The 18,151-nt window shown below is 47.0% G+C and overlaps 1 protein-coding gene across 2 annotated transcripts in view; it reads right to left on the bottom strand.

The window, feature by feature from the left end:
- Positions 1-15,527: 15,527 nt before the first annotated feature.
- MED17 (mediator complex subunit 17) overlaps positions 15,528-18,151 on the bottom strand; it is a 57,601-nt gene continuing 54,977 nt past the window's right edge. For both annotated transcript variants that reach the window (XM_040340149.1, XM_040340148.1), the window contains exon 12: positions 15,528-15,855. In XM_040340149.1, the coding sequence (XP_040196083.1) occupies positions 15,650-15,855 (206 nt within the window). In that variant the 3' untranslated portion in view covers positions 15,528-15,649. The remainder of the gene's footprint in view (positions 15,856-18,151) is intronic.

Raw genomic sequence — 18,151 nt, 5'->3', positions numbered from 1 at the left:
GTATCTATGATCAAAATATTAAATATATTAATTTCAACATCATAGTTTCTAGCCTACTCCTATTAAAGTAGTTGTAAATGTAATGTTTTTGTTTAAAAAAATAAAATAAAATAAAAAGGTTTATACCCCCGTTGGCGCTCTTGGCTTTTCCCCTCCGCCGAATTTCCCCTCAGAAAGCTGGTTTCTATGGGGTCAATATTACATGCTCGCTCCTGGGTCTCACACTCTGCGTCTATTGACACAGACATCAGGACTTGGCCCTGCCCCCTCCACAGTGGCTTTGGTTGACTGCCTCAGGAAGTGAAGGGAGAGAGGAACTGTAGACATGCACTGTGCTGGATCAAATGAGGGCTTAGGTAAGTGTAATGCCGCATACACACCATCACTTTATGTGATGAAAAAAAACGACATTTTCTGTGAAGTAAAAAATTACGTTTTTGAAACTTCAATTTTCAAAGACGAAGTTGCATACACACCATCGTTTTTCTCACAATGTTCTAGCAAAGCGAGGTTACGTTCACCACGTTTTTCCATTGAAGCTTGCTTCATAAGTAGCTTCTGGGAATGCGCGGGTGAAAAAACGTCGTTTTAAACGACGTTTTTGCTACACACGGTCAATTTCTGTGAAGTAAAAGTTGACGTTTTGAAAAACGACACATAAAATTGAAGCATGCTTCAATTTTTTTTGGTCGTTTTTTAGAAGACATAAAACGACGTTTTCCCCCACACACGGTCAATTAAAGTGACGTTTTTAAAAACGTCATTTTTTTTCATCACATAAAGTTATGGTGTGTACGGGGCATAAGGGTGGGGGCGATACTGATGCATAAACATTTTTCCTGGTGCCTCCATGGCAGCATACCTGTGATAGAGCTCCGCCTCGACTTCAGGACTTGTGAATAGCATAAATTAAAGGCATAGTCCCTCCCCCAACATTGTCTTTTTTTCCTAATAACTTCTTGTGCTGGTGAAGAGTAGCAGTACGTCCATACCTCTGCAGTCGGCAGCGTCCACCGGGTTTAGCCTTTCCCGTGCGCAGTTCCTGTTCTTGGGCCGCTCATAGCGCTGAAAAGACTGGGAACCCCTCTGTGGATCTGTTGGGGTCATTTCGCAGAGTTTCCTCTTAGGAACGAAGTCTGCTATCGCATCCATGATGAATGCAGTGGAGTCGCAAAAGGATCAGCTCACATCCTCCCAGGCTGGTGGTTTCCATTTTATTTTTAGTCATATATTGTATTTTGTCTCTCCCCTCTCCCATCCCTTCCTTCCTTTAACTTGCCTGTTGGGTCTCCTTTAAAAAAAGTGTATGTCCTTGTTGTCTTACTTTGTGATGCTCCCTTTAAGTCCGGTCAGTTTGATGGGGCAGGTGCCTTTTATCCTGACAGGCCTGCAGTTGTTGTTTGTTTCCCCCAAAATCAGCAGGAGGCTACAGTTTTTTTTGTATATCACTCAACATCACTGCGGCCATCTTGGATTATGGAAAAAGGGCCAGATCTGCCCTTTTCTTCCAGAATCAATTCATAATGGTGGTTTATAGGATTTGCCCACCCACTTGAGCCTATTTAAGTTCAGATTCAGGGTTAGCTGTCAGTCTCCTCAGCTGTGCCCTTCTAGGTTTCTCTGATGCTGCTCTGTGGTAGGTACCTTTGTTTTTCTTCTCAAAAAAATTGTGATAAAAAAAATTAAGATATAATTTTATGTTAAAAAGAAAAAAAGTGACAAAAACTCCATAGTTCCTTTTTTTTTCCTTTCTTACTAAATTTCCGCAGCTGATCCTTCTGCCCAACTCTGAAATGAGTCGTTCATCTCGCAACAAAGATCCTCACACTTCTATTAGGTATGTGACCAACTATATGTGAGTATAAAAAAAAAAGTGCGCTCACTGGTCTGACGTGAGTTCCTTACATCGTAGCCCTGCCCACTCCAAGGGGTCCAGAAAATCTTCAAGACACCGTGATGACAACAGCCCAGACCGCAAGTCTCATTCTTCACGCCACCTGTCCCAGGTCCCATTCTTCACGTCATAGATTAGAGAGGTCAAGATCCAGAGGACAAGATCGTTCCCCCTCTCCTAGGACCTATACAAAGAAGAAATGCTGGACATGTGGGGCTACACCGATACTAGACAGAGTGGTTGTAAGGACTGTTTTATGAACTATGCGTCCAGCCGCGAGCTAGAAAATCAGCTCGCTGTAGATCTGCTCAAGCGAACAATGAAGGACTCTTTCTCTGAGCTTGTGGCTTTGGTCCCCGCTCAACCAGTTCAGCAGATATCCCAGGTTCAGGATACAGAACCTAATCTCCCTGGTCCTTCAGCAGTCAGTACACCTATGCCACCATCAGGCCGACCAGCTAGAGATTCACCACCTGATGACTCTGCAGAGGATTCAGAACCTTTTGGCTTCAGTCTCTCCTTGGTAAAGCCGTTCATCCAGGCAGTCTAAACTGCAATCGCCTGGAAAGACGCAGAAGAGCCTCCCCACGAGTTACTTCCCATTCCTCAAAAGGAAGCAGGGTTTCTTCTCGTTGATGGGCGAGATTAGTCAGGTCATTCAGAATGAATGGTCAAAGACTGATAAAAAAAACTTTCATTGGGCCAGTTCAATAAACTATACCCCTTACCAGAGTCGGGAACGCAGTCACTAAACTCCATGCCAGTGGTAGACGCGTCGGTGGTGCGACTCGCAAAAAATATAACTTTACCAATGGAGGATTCCACTTCCTTCAAAGACCCTCTAGACAGGCGAATAGACCTGGAGCTGAAGAGGAGCTACTTAGCCGTGGGAGCACCGTGTAAGCCAGCTATCGCCCTCACATCGGTATCAAATGCCATAAGATCTTGGACAGATAATATTGAGACGGCTTTGCGTCAGGATGTCCCCAAGGAGGATATAATTAAAGCCTTGGTAGAGCTTAGATTGTCGGCATACTTTGTCGGGGTAGCGGCCATTGACACGATCAGGTGCTCTGCAAGATCCATGTTGCAGTCACTAATGGTGAAGAGGGCCTTGTGGCTGAAACCCTGGATGGCCGACTTATCCTCCAAACAAAATTGGTGCAAAATTCCATTCGATGGGAAAGCACTATTCGGAGACAAAATTGATAAAGCTATCTCCAGGCTGTCAGGAGGGAAGTCCGGTATGCTTCCCCAGGACAGAAGGATGCGTAGATTCAGAGGCGGTTCCACTAGGTCCCGCCAGACAAATCCAAGGAATTTTAGGCAGTCAAGACAGCCGAGAGACAACAAAAGACCTTGGAAATGTACTCAGGCGTCCTTTTTTGAACAGGAAGATGAAGACCCTTCCGGCTCCACAGGAGCAGAAGCAGTCTTTTTGATGCCAGAGTAGCCCAGGCACTCCCAGTGGGAGCCAGGCTAAAGTTCTTCATCCCAGTCTGGACCACCCGCTGCCAGGACCCCTGGGTTCTGTCAACAATTCAATGGGGGCACTTTTAGAATTTCTCTCATCCCCCACCTCGGAATTCTTTCAAAAGTACAGGGATTCCATCCTCCACACTGAAGGTTCAAGCTCTGAAAAACTTCCTAACGTCACTCAAGCTTCAGGCTGCGGCTGTTCTGGTTCCCTTGGCAGAGCGGCTTCACAGGCTTCGACTCCACCCTATTTCTGGTCCCCAACAGGACAGGTGGGTGGAGGCCTGTGATAGACCTAAAGAGGCTCAACCGAAAGCCTCAAAATGGAGTCCCTGCAGACGATTATTCAGGCAGTCCAGCCATCAAATTGGATGATTTCAGTTGATCTGCAGGATGCGTACCTACGCGTTCCAATTCTACCTGCATTTCAAAAATATCTGAGATTTGCAGTGGGACGGACCCACCTACAGTTTCAAGCCCTGCCTTTCGGTCTGTGCACCTCTTCCAGGGTGTTCACCAAGATACTAATATCCGCTCTGGTTCCCCTGCGGAAGAGGAGCTTGAGGATATACCACTACTTGGATAACATCCTCCTCCTAGCAAGCAATCCGGATCAGTTGGTATGTCACCGGGAAATTCTTCTACAGTCCCTAAAAGAGCTAGGGTGGCTAATTCCGACAAGAGTCAACTAGCACCCACACAGCAGATGATCTACCTGGGTGCAATGTTCAACACTCAGGAGGGGACAGTGTCATTACCACCACCAAAGACAAGGATTGTCATCCAGAGAATGATCAAAGTCATCCAGAGCCCGTATCTGACGGTTTCACAATGCCTGAGCCTCATTGGCACAATGTATTCCTGTATACCCATGGTTCCTTGGGCCCATTGGCACATGAGGTATTTCCACACAGGTTTTTTGGCGCAGTGGAAGAAACAACGACTATCTCAGATGATCCTGCTGGACCTCAGAGTGATGCATCTCCCGGGCAGGTTGAACACGAAAGCAGACACGTTGTCCAGAAACTTCCTGGACAACGAGTGGGCTCTCCATCCCCATGTCTTCCATCAGATTGCCAGCATATGGGATCCCCCTTAGGTAGACCTGTTCGCCCCCCCGAAGAATGCCAAGCTAGACAAATTCTTCTCTCAGATGCCGCATCCACAAGCCGAGGCAGTGGATGACCTGTCATGCCCCTGGAGGTTCACCACGGCATATGCCTTTCTCCCAGGCCATTAATATTCAAATTCCCTCTCAAAAATCCGATATATCCATGGAATGGAGAATGGACACACAGGCTAGTGGCTCAGAAGCGAGCCTGTTTAGGTGCCCCCATAGCTAGCTGTTTGCTCTGGGGGTACTCAAAAGGATGGAGGGGCCAGGGGACCCGGGAATAGGAGGATCATCATGGCTGCTCTGTGCAAAACCACTGCACAGAGCATGCACGTATAACACATTTGTTACTTTTGGGAAAAAAAATCTTGCCTTTAATATCACAAAGTATTTTGCCCTCTGGAGTCAGTTTGAGGCAATAAAAATCACCAGAACGCCCACCATATTGATCCTGTGGAGCAGATGATGGAAAAATAGGATTTTATGCTCACCGTAAAATCTCTTTCTCTGAGTTCATGGATGGACACAGCCTTAATCTTGACACAGTGGGATTAGCCTATCTTAGCCGGATTCATGTAGAGCGGCGCATCTTTAGACCGGCGTAGCGCATCTCATATGTGCTACGCCAACGTAAATCAGTGAGGCAAGAACAGTATTCACAAAACACTCGCTCCCAAACTTGTGCCGGCGTAACGTAAATTGCCCGGCGTAAGCCCGCCTAATTCAAAGTAGGAAGGTAGTGGGCGTGATCTATGTAAATGAAGGGCCGAACGAACGGCGCATGCTCAGAATCACGTTGCATATACTCCCCAAGATACGACGGCTCAATGCCTACGACGTGAACGTAACCTACGCCCAGCCCCATTCACGTACGACTTACGTAAACGACGTAAAATACGATGGCTGTTCCGACGTCCATACCTTTGCATACAATGCGCCTCCTATATAGTGCTTTAACTTTACGCCGGACGTACGCCTTACGTAAACGGCTTAGATTACTGCGACAGGCGTAAGTACGTTCGTGAATCGGCGTATCTTGCTCATTTACATATTCGACGCGTAAATCAATTGAAGCGCCCCTTGCGGCCAGCGTAAATATGCGCCCAAGATACGACGGCATAGGAGACTTACGTCGGTCGGATGGAGCCAAAATTCAGGCGTATCTTATTTCAAGAATCAGGCGCAGAGATACGACGGCGCATCCGTGAACTTACACGGCGTATCAGAAGATACGTCGGCATAAGTCTTTCTGAATCCGGCTATCTATCTTTAGGAGTGACTAGGCAGAAGTGTTAACTTCAAAGCAGAACCACCCCGCCCAGGGTGCAGTCCCACTGACTATATCCCCTCAGCCTGCACCAAGCAATTTAGTTTGTAGCAAACAGTACAGACAAAGAGGGGTGGGGGCTGTGTCCATCCATGAACTCAGAGATAGAGATTTTACGTGAGCATAAAATCCTATTTTGTCTTTCGTTCATGGATGGACACAGCCTTAATCTTGGCATAGTAGGAAGTCCCAAAGCAGTGTCAGAATGAGGGGTGGGAAGCATAAAAATCAATAAAATTCACCCCAAAACAGAGCTCCTCAACGGAGTTGTGACTCTAAACAGCCGCCTACAAAACTTTGCAGCCAAAGAATCATCCGAAGATGCACTCGCATCAACTTGTAAAGTTTAGTGAAAGTGTGACCGGGCGACCAGGTCGCCGCCTTACACACCTGGGAAACAGACACTTGATGTCAGAAACCCCCAAGAGGCACAATTGCCCTGGTCGAATGCATCGTGATAGGGAGGCGCCCGACCCTTTATGGCGTAAGCCTGATCAGGATCTGTCGGGTCCACCTCGAAATGGTAGCCGATGAGACCGATGGGCCCTTCTTGGGACCAGCCACCGAAATAAACAGTGAGTCTGAACTCCGGAACGGAGCAGTAACACATAAGTATCTTCTCGGCGCTCGGACAGCGTCCAAGGAATGCCACGTCGTCTCCTTAGGATTCGATGGATGAGGACACAAGTATGGCAGTACAATGTCTTCCTTGAGATGGAAGATCGAAATGACCTTAGGAAGAAAAAAGGCTGTGGATGCAGCACCACTTTATCCTTGTGGAAGATCAGATAAGGAGCCTTCCATGACAAAGCTGCCAGCTCAGAATCTGTCTTAACTGACATAACAGCCACCAAAGGGGCCACTTTCTGAGAAAGTGTCAACAAGGGAACTTCCCTAATGTTCTCAAACAGTGGTTCTGAGGCACCTAGAGGTCATGGCGTTAAAGCCATTGACTGTAAAGCAGGATGACCTATGGGACCTTGCGACAGCAGGTCCTCTCGTAGTGGTAGACTCAGTGCCGGCCCAAGACATTGTGCTGCCTGGGACCAAGAATGAAATGCTGCCCCCCCCAAAAAAAATCACGCCCACCAAAAGGCCCCCACATTCATTATTTTATATCATGATAACTAAAGGGGACCCGTCATGGCTCTATACATGTATAAAGGAGTATAAGGAGGACAAAGGAGCTGAAACACCTCCGGGTGCAAAGACCATTCTCCTTGGTCCAGCATCTGGCGACACAGGTAGTCCGCCTGCCAGTTTTCCACACCCTGAATGTATATGGCCGATAGTGCCGGTATGCTCCTTTCTGCCCACCTTAGGATGTGAGCGACTTCTGACGCTGCAGTCGAGCTACTTGTTCCTCCTTGATGGTTGACATATGCCACCGCCGTGGCGTTGTCCGACTGGATCCTGACTGGACGCCCTCGTAGCCTCCGAGACCATGTGGAGAGGCACAGCCTGATCGCCCAAAGTTCCAGGACCTTGATCGGCAAATGGGAATCTTCTGGAGACCAGCGACCCTGGGTCGACTGAACCCCCCCAGACTCCCCCACCAGTAAGGCTGGCGTCCGTCGTGATGACTATCAAGTGGAAGGAACGACTTCCCAGACAGAAGTGCCGGTGAGGTCAGCCACCAACAAGGGAGGCCCTGACCAAGTGGCTCACCCTGATTAGATAATCCAGGGATGATCTGGACAGAATTTCCTTCTGTAGCACTCGTGTGAGATTGCGCCTATGGTACCGCCTCGAAAGGAATGCCACCATGAGGCCCGGGACTCGCATACAAAGCGGAATGACGACCCTTCTGGGTTGTCAACTACCGCACCGCAGCCTGAAGGGTCTGCAATTTTTCACAGGGAAGCAAACCTTTGCCTCTGAGGAGTCCAGAATCAATCCCAGATATACTAGGCATTGAGTCGTTACCATTACTGACTTCTGAATGTTCAGTAGCCACCCAAGTGTCTGAGGGTCTGATGTTATAGACACTCTCACCTCTAATTCTGAGGCTGAAGCGGCCCTCAAAAGCAGGTCATCCAATTAGCCCACGACAGCGATGCCACGTTGTCTTAGTAGGGCGAGAATTGGGGCAATCGCCTTGGTAAACACCCTTGGTGCCGATGCCAGGCCAAAGGGGAGAGCCACAACTTGATAGTGGTCTTCCCCGACCGCAAAGCGCAGAAGTCTCTGATGCTTTGTGCATATGGAGACATGTAAATAGTCATCCCTGATGTCCAAGGATGACAGAAAGTCCCCCGGCTGGAGGGCAGTGACGCCAGAGCGAACCGATTCCATCCGGAATCTTGTACCTTCATGAAGCAATTGAGGGCCCTGAGGTCCAGAATTGGGCGAACGTCCTCCTTCTTTGGTACTATGCACAGATTGGAGTAAAACCCCTGAAACCGATCCTGTACTGGGACAGGAATAACCACCCTGCGTTTCAGCAGGTCTTGAACTGCCCCAAATAGGGCTTCCTGATGAGTTGGTTGTAGCTGGCGGTTGGAGGGAAAAAACAATCTGTTTGGTGGGCAGGATAGAAGCTCTATCTTGTACCCTGAAGTCACTACTTTGCAAGCCCACCGGTCGGGGACCTGAGATGTCCACCGGGTCGCGATTTCGCAAAGACGTCCCCGCACCTGAGAGAGGTGGGGGCAAACCTTCATGCGGACGTAGCTTTGTCTGCAGGTTTGTTGAGTTTGCGAAACCAGGGACGTCTCAGTCCCTGAGCAGGCGCTTTATCGGCCTGTGGTCTTTTACCCGCGGTACTGGGCGGACGAAAAAAATGGTTGTGTGCGGTAAAGAAGGGCCCTTGCCTACAGCGTGGCTCCTTCCCCTTTTTGGACTGTGGGAGCAGTGTGCTCTACCTCCTGTAGCATCTTTAATTATGTCATCCAGGGGAGTTCCAAAAAAGTCTGTCGCCCTTAAAGGGCAAGTCCATCGGGGCTTTCTTGGAAGATTGGTTAAGATTTGGTCCGCCAACCAAAGTAGACGGCGTAACGCCACCGCCTGACCTGAGCTCTGGCCAGCAGAGGAATAGTGACCAAGGCTGATTCAGAAATTAATTTTTGGCCTTGTACTAGTAGGTCAGCTAGGGCTACCTCATTCGAGGAAGCCTGACGATTTGTAACCCATTAAGCAGCATCTTTGCCCCTTCCGTGCGTGTCTGAGACACCAGGGCCCCAACTATGGTTGGGCATACCGTCAACACACTACCGTGCACAGGTTGCGGGTGATCGCCTCAGCCTTCTCGTCCGCAGGGTCTTTGAAGGCTGGAGCCCCCTCCACTGGTATGGTGGAGCTGGTTTAATCTGGACACAGGAGGGTCCACTATCGGGGGCGAGGTCCATCTTTTCAAGAAACGCTCTTCAAGAGGGTTCTTGGTCCGCATCTTCAGATACCTCAGGGCCAGGGTTATGAGTTCTAGCTGGACCCGGCAACGCATCTGAGTTGTCCCCAGCAGATGGTGGACGGAGGGGGCGCTTTCTAGACCCTATTCTCCCAAGTGCTGCTTCCACCCGAAGGCATCTAGGATTGCCGCCTAGCGTCCACCGATAAATCAGGTGCAGGGGCATCAATTGCCAGCTCAGGTGTCTCGGGGGGGGGGAAAAAGCGTCTGCTTCTGACGCCATGCTGTCCACACACCTGACACAGGGTCCCCCAAACAAGTAACCCACCTCTCCTGGCTGCAGCAGAATCGAGGGGTTCCCCCCCTAGAGGACTCACCACCCAGGAACCGTAATAGATGGTTTAGCTAGCAGAGCTGCTGCCTGCAGAGTGTGTCTGTCGATCTGTGCTCTCCACAGCTGGGATCGAAGGCTGTTTGTGGTGCTGCGATTTTTGTCAGTTTTTCAGACTGCTCAGTTGCAGCTTGTATCTGTTCATCTGCCGTTTTTTTTAAATGGTCCGATCCATGGTACAAAGGCCGCTGATCTGACACTAGAGGCCAACAGGGCAGAAAACCACAGTGCAGCAGAATAATGCAGCAGTCAGTACACCTCAGCAGAAATCGCCAGAAAAATGCGGCTTACAGAAGATGGCCGCCAGTGAGAAAAGAAATACAGCATGGACACCAACCTGGGCATCAACAGCATGGAGAAAGACACACAGGAAAGCAGAATCTCTTATGCGGCTTTATACATTGTGCAAGTAAACAAATACAGCATGGACACACCAAACATGGCCGCCGACAGCATGGAGCAAGACACACAGAAAAAAGAATCTCTTATGCAGCTTTATACATCGTGAAAGTAAAGAAATACAGCATGAATACACCAAACATGGCCGCCGACAGCATGGAGCAGGACACACAGGTAAACAGAATCTCTTATGCAGCTTAAAACACTGATTTAGTGACTTATGGTTTCCCCAAGTGAAGCTCCCCAGAGGAACCCCTTCCCAGCAGCTAGCTCAGAGAGCCTAGGAGGAGGAGGGGGGAGGGGAGAAGGCCCTTTACTCACCTTTCCAAGGATGCCCAGCTCTGTCTTCTTGCTAAAGCAAGGTAGTAGCTACTTACCCTTCCTGTGGGTTTATGCTGGAAGCATCCTGGACAGTGGATCTTCCGCATGGTAACATAGATGACTGTCGGTCAGGCTACTGCCACTCGGCCCTGTAGACCGGTCCTTATGCAAGCCCTGGAGCGTATAGCTCACCGGCCACCTGTAGAGCGACGGGCATGTCGTGGACGACCCAGCGCGCAGCTATGACCGACACACGCTCGATGGCCGAAACTGGGAAGAATACAAGGATCTGGGACCCAGACTGTCGCCCAGTCGGCAGCTGATCGAAGCACATCTACCGCATGGTAACGGAGGTGGCTGTCCTTGAGATTATCATATTTACTTACAGTACTTAAAAGTTGCATAACTCCTTGAAGCACCTTGGTGACTGAGGTAGTCCACAGCCATGGCATTTTCTTCATGCACCCTGATGGAGTGCCCTTGTAGAAGGGGGAGCTGGTCTTCTTTGGAAAACTTTGTTCCCTGACCATAAAAGATTGGCATCTGTAATTATCATTTTCCAGTCATAGGGCAGAAACTACATCCCCATAGTCAAAGTTGGTCTGGAGAGCCACCAAGCAAGGCAATTAATTACTTGGCTGGAGAGGAGCACGGGGAGTCAAGAGAAGGAGCATTATTGGTTCATGCCACCAAGATGTGTTGGAGAGAACGCAAAACTAAATTTGGCAAATGGGACAGCCTCGAAGAAGACTAGTATGAGACCCATATCTCAAAAAAATCTCACAGGAGGGGTGTTCCTTTGATCCTGAGTCAAAGATAGCAGTTTCTTCTGGCAAGATGATTCTTGCTTGGGCTGTGTCTAGAACAAGGCCCAAGTGCTCCAAGCAAAAAGGTTAGAAAGCCGATTTTTAATTACCGTTAATCACCTAACCTAAAGCATTGGAATTGTCAATTGTATGTTTGAAGAGTGTTGCTAGGGAGATTTTTTTGAGAGATAGGTCATCTAGATAACCTGTGACCTGAATGCCTTGAGTTCATAGAAAAACCAGAAACAATCGAGTACTGTCCATGAAAAAAAAAAAAAATTATTCAGACCAACATACAATTTTTCAGGACAAGTTTTCGGGGTATGTCCCCTTTAAGGTGCAAGCAGTACTAATACACATACCATTTTAGTAGAATGTTAAAAAAATTATAAAAAATCTCTGTGGGAAAGGAAAAGTGCTGCTCGGGCCATAAAGGAGGGGACAGACCCCAAAAGCTTGTCCTAAAAAATTGTATAATTGTATGTTAGTGCAAATAAAAAAGTATCACAGACAGTACTCAAATGCTTCTCTCACAAGTGCACAAATACAGATACAATCACCTCAAGCAAGAAGCAGTGCAAAAATCTTTGTGAATACTGTATCACACTGCCATGTGGCTTGTCCACTTCTCCCAAACTGAAGGCAATTGGCACCTACAACAAACTGTAGAACTCACTGATGAGGTGGATACAAGGGGTTATGTGGGTAGGGATCTTGGATGTCTATGGATGCTGAGAATTCACATTGTCTCGGAGAGGCAATAACCAACCTTGCAAAGTTTTAGAATTGGAAGGTATTTGTTTAGGAATGTTGTTAGGTCCAGGAAAATAATACCACCCCTTTTGGTGCTGGTACCACTGACAGGTTCAAAACAGTCCCGCAGAGGTACTGGTACAACTACTTCCTAGCACAAGGAATGGTTCAGGGCATTCTGCAAACCTGACAGTCCTTGGAAAGATGGGACACCTGTAATCCAGAGGCAGGCAAACTAACAGGTATCTTCCCCCACTCTTCAGATGTGGATGCCCCTTAATTTGGAAAAGATCTTTGCAAAAGACTTGGTGGGTATTGTGGATTAAAAAAAAAAAATGGGATCGAGTGTTGTGCGACTGTCCAGCAGAGCAAATATTTTTCCTGAGCTTTTTCCGCAGCTCCCTGTCACCTGGTTTCTGTTGTTACCATAGGTCAGGGTATTGCCCTGTGGGGTACTTACAGAGTAGGGCGCGAAAATGGGATAAGCATGTCAGACAGATTACGAAGCAACCCAGGTGCAGACCATCCTGTAAAAGTCTTTGTGGCAAAGGGACATTTGGAAATACCCGAGTACCTTATAAGGTCTAGGAGGAAGTGGCAGTAAAGTGTGCAACCTTTGGTGTGATGCAACACCTGCTCATCCACCTACAACTAAGCTCTAAGTGGATGAATTTTAGCACCAAGTTTAAAACGTTTACACTAGAATATGAATAAATTCCTGGCCCTGGTTTCCTGACAGTTACAGGGATGCCCAAACCGCATCACCCGACACATGGCACATTCAAGACCGGGAAACCATCCAGTGGTTCATCCAGAGCTGGCCATAGAGTTTAGGAGACACCAAATCATCTCTCCCCACACCTCTATGATCTCGGCCAGGAGTGACATCATGACAACTCGCTAGTTTAGGGCAGATGTAAACAAATTTAAAAATTCTTCTGAGAGCAATAACAGTGACTAAAAAGAAAAGGGACAGTATAAAAATATTTTTTGCTCATGCAAAGTGTGACGTGTTGGGTATCCATTTACCAGGCATAACAATCTTTTATATGTTAATAAAAATTGGGTGAGATTTGTGGTCTTTGTATTAAAATTCATTAAAGTATAATGTTAAAAAAAAAAAAAAACGGCGTTTAAAAAAAAAAGGTGCAAATACCGCGTGACAGAAAAAAATTGCAACAATCGCCTTTTTTTTCCTCTCGGTTCCCTGGTAAAAAGCAATATATAATTTTTGGTAGTTCCAAGAAATTTTCTAGCAAAAATACTGATTTGAGCCCAGGTTCACACTGGGCTGCGAGAATGAAGATGTGCAAATTCAGCTGAACTCACACGACTTCACTCCTGCTTTTGGATGCGATTTTAGAGACATCCGTGCAGGTTTAAAAAAAAAAAACAGCAAAAAATAGTACAGAAACTACTGTTAAAAAATCGCTGTAGCGTTGCACCAATTAGGACAGTGCCATTGCTGGCAAATGCCAAATTGCATGTAAAAACACACCAGTGTGAACCAGGGCTTAACTTGTAAACAAAAAGTGCCAGATGGCAGACTGTGCTTGTACTCAGCACCCAAGTGCTTCCATGTGCCAGGGAAACCTGAGGGAATAACATTTTTTTTTCACATTGGGTCAGCGCCTCATTTATCGCTCAGCAGATGCGCTTCTGTTAAGAGAACTGAGAACCCGACACTCCCTTTCCTGATGAGAAGCCAATCTGTTCTCATCACACTGCAAGATCTCCTCCCTCCCTGCTAGTCTCCGGGTGCTGTGCTGGAGACAGGTAGGGAGGCGAGTAGGAGATAAACAGCACAATGTTAAGAACTATCAAACCTTTACCTTATTTAAATATGGTTTTGGTTAAAAAAAATATATATATATGTTATCAGGACAAGTAGATTGGGACCCCGATTAACCATAAGCAGAGGGTTGAGATCTGTGTCCGTCAATGGACTCCAGTTCCATTTGAGGTAAGAATCATTGGTGTCCCCCGAGGCCAGAAAGTCCCCTTGATTCAGAGGCAATGGATCTCATCAAGTCTATGTGGAATTTGCGGGCATAAATTTGAGCATTTAGGTTTGGGGTCCAGAATGTGGAGAATATCTCCTTTTGGGCTTGTGAACCAACTGGACTAAAACCTGTAAATGTGTTTTGCAGCAGAAACCAGGGACCACCTAGCATAATGACATCAGCACTCAGTCCCCTTCCAAGGCAAGGCAGCAGAAAAATAAGGCATTGAAAATCGTTACCCAGCGATTAATAAAAATTAAGGAGCTCCTAGTTGCCGCCCAAATTGCAAAGGATATGGAAACATCTCTGAATTTGGAAAGCACTGAAGATAAAAAAAAAAAGTTGCTACTTAAAAAATTTGATTAAGCCCTGGTTCACACTGGGTACGATTTGGAAGGATTTGAGATGTGATTTGACATGTCAAATCACATCTCAAATCGGCGGCAATTGTCAGCAATGGCACTGTCCTAATCAGTGCGACGCCGCATCTGCGATTTCAAAAAGTAGTTCCTGTACTACTTTTTGCGATTTCGGGCCGCGATTTACATTAAATTGCGGCCGAAATCGCGGCAAAATCGCGGTAAAATCGCATTTTACCGCGATTTTGAATTCGCAGCAGTGTGAACCTAGGCTCAGTCTTAAATTAGGGGAGCTAAGAAAAGACGTCCATCTAGGACACCGAGGAAAACTGAGGCATATTGGTAATAGAAGGGATTATCCCAGGGTTGAACTACAGTTGATATATTTCCTTAGATTGTCAGTCATAGCCACAAGAGGTAAGGGGGCAATCAACAGACACTGGTCCAAATTTGCACAAGCGAGTTCCCCAGGTGTCTGGGCTTCTAGGTCACTCTATATACTATATATATATATATTTTTGATTCATTTCACTGAATATTCAGCGCTGCACTTTTTCTTTTTTATTCTATATACTATATAAGGCCGGGTTCACACTGGTGCGACAAACGCTCCGACATTGGGAGCTCATGTCGCATGACATGTGAAAATCAATGTTTCCCTATGGTAGCCGTCTTAACTGGTTCAACACAAGTCGGTCCACTTTGAAAAAGCTCCCTGTACTACTTTGGTCCGACTTTCATCCTACTTCAGCCCATTGAATATCACTGAAGTCGGATCGCCGTCTTCCATGATCTGACTTTGGCATGCGACTTGTGCTCTGATGATCTTGAGGGGAAACTCCACGCCAAATTTAAAAAACAAAAACGGCATGGGTTCCACCTCCAAGAGCATACCAGGCCCTTTGGTCTGGTATGGATTTTAAGGTGAACCCCCTACGCCGAAAAAAACAGCATGGGGGTCCCCCCAAAATCCATACCAGACCCTTATCAGGGTATGCAGCCCGGCCGGTAAGGAAAGGGGGTTGGGACGAGCGAGCGCCCCCCCCTCCTGAACGGTACCAGGCCGCATGCTCTCAACAAGGGGGGGTGGGTGCTTTGGGGCAGGGGGACCGAAAACTAGCAATATTAGGAAGTCAGCTATTGTAGCCCACTTATCAACGTAAAAAAAAAAAAAAAAAACACAACATTGGCAGTTGATAAAAACACCCCCACCATCAGATAAAGGCCAGCAGCTGACAGAACACTTTACAAGACAGCAAAAGTTCATAAAACGTTCAATTTTGTTAATCTTAAAATATCAACAACATACTAAAATTAGAACACATACACACAAAGTAGTAAAAAATTGAAAAAAAAAATATACAGGTTTATTTGATGTAAATAATGCAGAAAAGCCTGTTTGTTGTTTCCTAGAAATAAAAGTTCAAGCAACCTCAATGGTGTCCATGTTTGGGAAGGTTCTAGCAAGGTATCAGGGCTGCCATTAGCAATTCCATCTTATAGACAAAATTCCGACCTTCCATTTTGTTCCACTGAACTTCTTTAAAGGGTCCACGTAGGTGCTGCCACTTGTTATCCTGTAAGACGTCACTCTTCGAGAGCTCCTTAGACTGACAGCGAGGAAACTGAACCATCACCTTGCAGCCGTTCTCAGGCCCATTTCTCACTGTGAGGAAAGAACACAAAGCCGTCAGATGACATATCCACATGTATTTAAAAAGTACCTTTCAACCAAAACAATGTAAGAAGCCATTTTGCTTATTTATGCATTGTTCTTGCATACAAAAAAACAATAAGTCTGCTGGAATAAAACTACAGCCCAGTTAGTAATACGGTCTCTCCCTTGTATTCTACCACTTGCTGCTCTACACAATCCTTCTGTGAAATGTTGACACTTTTCTCTGCTCTTTGTTCTATGGAATCACATTGTAAAGATGCCACAACATTCATCCACTTGCCGCTTTACAGAATCTACTGTGAAAATGCCCCGACACTTTCCCACCCTCACTGCTCCACAGAATCGTCTGGGGTCTGTTCTTCTTGCACATAATTCGACACAATTCTGGAGCTGTACACCCCTTCCAAAGGGTAAAATCAGCTTTACTGTTCCACCCAAACACGGGATCCTGTTTTACGTATGCACAAAAAAGGATCCTGTGATTGTGCTGAACAATCAAACAGGATTTTTGACTTGCCTGAAATATCCTTTTGAGTACATCACACAGGCATAGATTATTTCTTAGACCACCAAGTTATGTTCTACCCTCCAAGTGAATTAACACCGGCAAATTGCAAAGATGAAATCCAGCCCTGCATAGACCCTCCTATGACCAACATGCCTCAGTTTTGTAAGTAAGCAACATAAAACTGAACATAAACATATAGGGAGGGGGTCCTGTGATATACTCCAATAAAAATATTCTAAGGGTAAGCCAAAAACCCTGCTTTATCTTTAATCACGGGACAAAGAAATAGGTTAATTCTTAGAGCAGGGCATTCAAAAGTAATCCATGGCTCAACAAAAAGGCTAGATAAGGCCCCTTTACATGGCTGTCTGGAGGACCTTTTGACCAAAACCAGCGTCCACAAAGTTCTGAACATCCATCTCAAAGCTTGGCAATTATGTGAAAACACCAGATGGAAGCCTAAAGACCTGGGAACCGAGGCCTGGTGTTAAAACGTCCATGAAGAGCCAACACTTCAGAATGTGCTTTCACAGGAAAAAGGGGGAAGCTTCCTCTTCAGGTTGTAAGTCTGAGGCCTCGTACACACGACAGAGATTCTCGGCAGAATTCACCGAGAAACTCGGTCAAAACCCGGATTCTGCCGAGAATCTCTGTCGTCTGTACAGTTTTGGCTCGATGGAGCCGCCGAGGAACTCGACGAGAAAATAGAGAACATATTCTCTATTTTCTCGTTGTCCTCGTTCTTCTATGGGAGAAGCCGGCCCGCCGAGCTCCTCGGCGGCTTCATCCCAAAACTCGACGAGGAACTCGACGTGCCAAGCACGTCGAGTTCCTCTGTCGTGTGTACGGGGCCTGAGTGATGAGTTGATGAACGCACCTAGCAATGGTGGCATGGGAAGCAGCTTGGCCTTTGCAAAAAACCCTCAGGTAGCACAAAGAGGCAATGAGAGTGACTAATCAAAGCTTTAGCCATGAAGTAGACTTGCACAACCCTAGCCACGTCCAAGCAGTGGAATGCAATCTCCTTAAAAAGGAGGTCCAGCCCCTCACAAAAAGAATTGAAGTCAGCAGCTTCAAATACTGTAGCTGCTGACTTAATATTAGGACACTTACCTGTCCTGGAATCCAGTGATGTCAGCACCCCAGCCGATGGGTGCTGCTGCCGCCATTGTCTGTAAGGGAAACCGGCAGTGAAGCCCTGCAGCTTCGCAGCAGGTTCTCGACTGTGCATGGCACGAAGCATGCTGCGCTTTGTGACTGGCCTGGCAGCGGGGAAAGGAGGCCGAATTTCCAGAGGACATCGCCGCAGCCATGACTCCCGAAGTGGGGATGGGGGTACCCGTAAACAATAGTTACCCGTCTCCCCCCCCCCCCCGAAAGGTGCCAAATGTGGCACTGGAGGGAGGGGGGGAAGGAAGCAGATAAGCGGAGCTTCCACTTTTGGGTGGAACTCTGCTTTAAGATGCCTAGGAGCAGGAAATAAAATGTTACAATGTCCTGGTTACAGTGGAAGGCCTTGACCACCTTGGGCAAGGAAGAGGCTGTAGGCTTCAAAACTATTTTGTCCTTTAGAAGTGAAGGAAAGGTTTCTCACAGAATAAAGCCATCAACTCGCAAACCCTTCTAATCGTGGTAATGGCCACAAGACAGGCAACCCCATGAGAAAGCAGAAAAGATTCAAGTGGCAGTCTTTGAAGAGCAGGTGAGGTCCCACAAAGTGAACTGAGAATGTACAGCTGGCACAATTTTTGGATCAAAGCTCTCACCAAGGAATGG

Source organism: Rana temporaria, chromosome 2, assembly GCF_905171775.1.
Source record: "Rana temporaria chromosome 2, aRanTem1.1, whole genome shotgun sequence".
NCBI classification, from domain to species: domain Eukaryota; kingdom Metazoa; phylum Chordata; class Amphibia; order Anura; family Ranidae; genus Rana; species Rana temporaria.
Note: the sequence above shows the minus strand (reverse complement) of the source record. Positions and strands in the feature narration are given on the sequence as shown.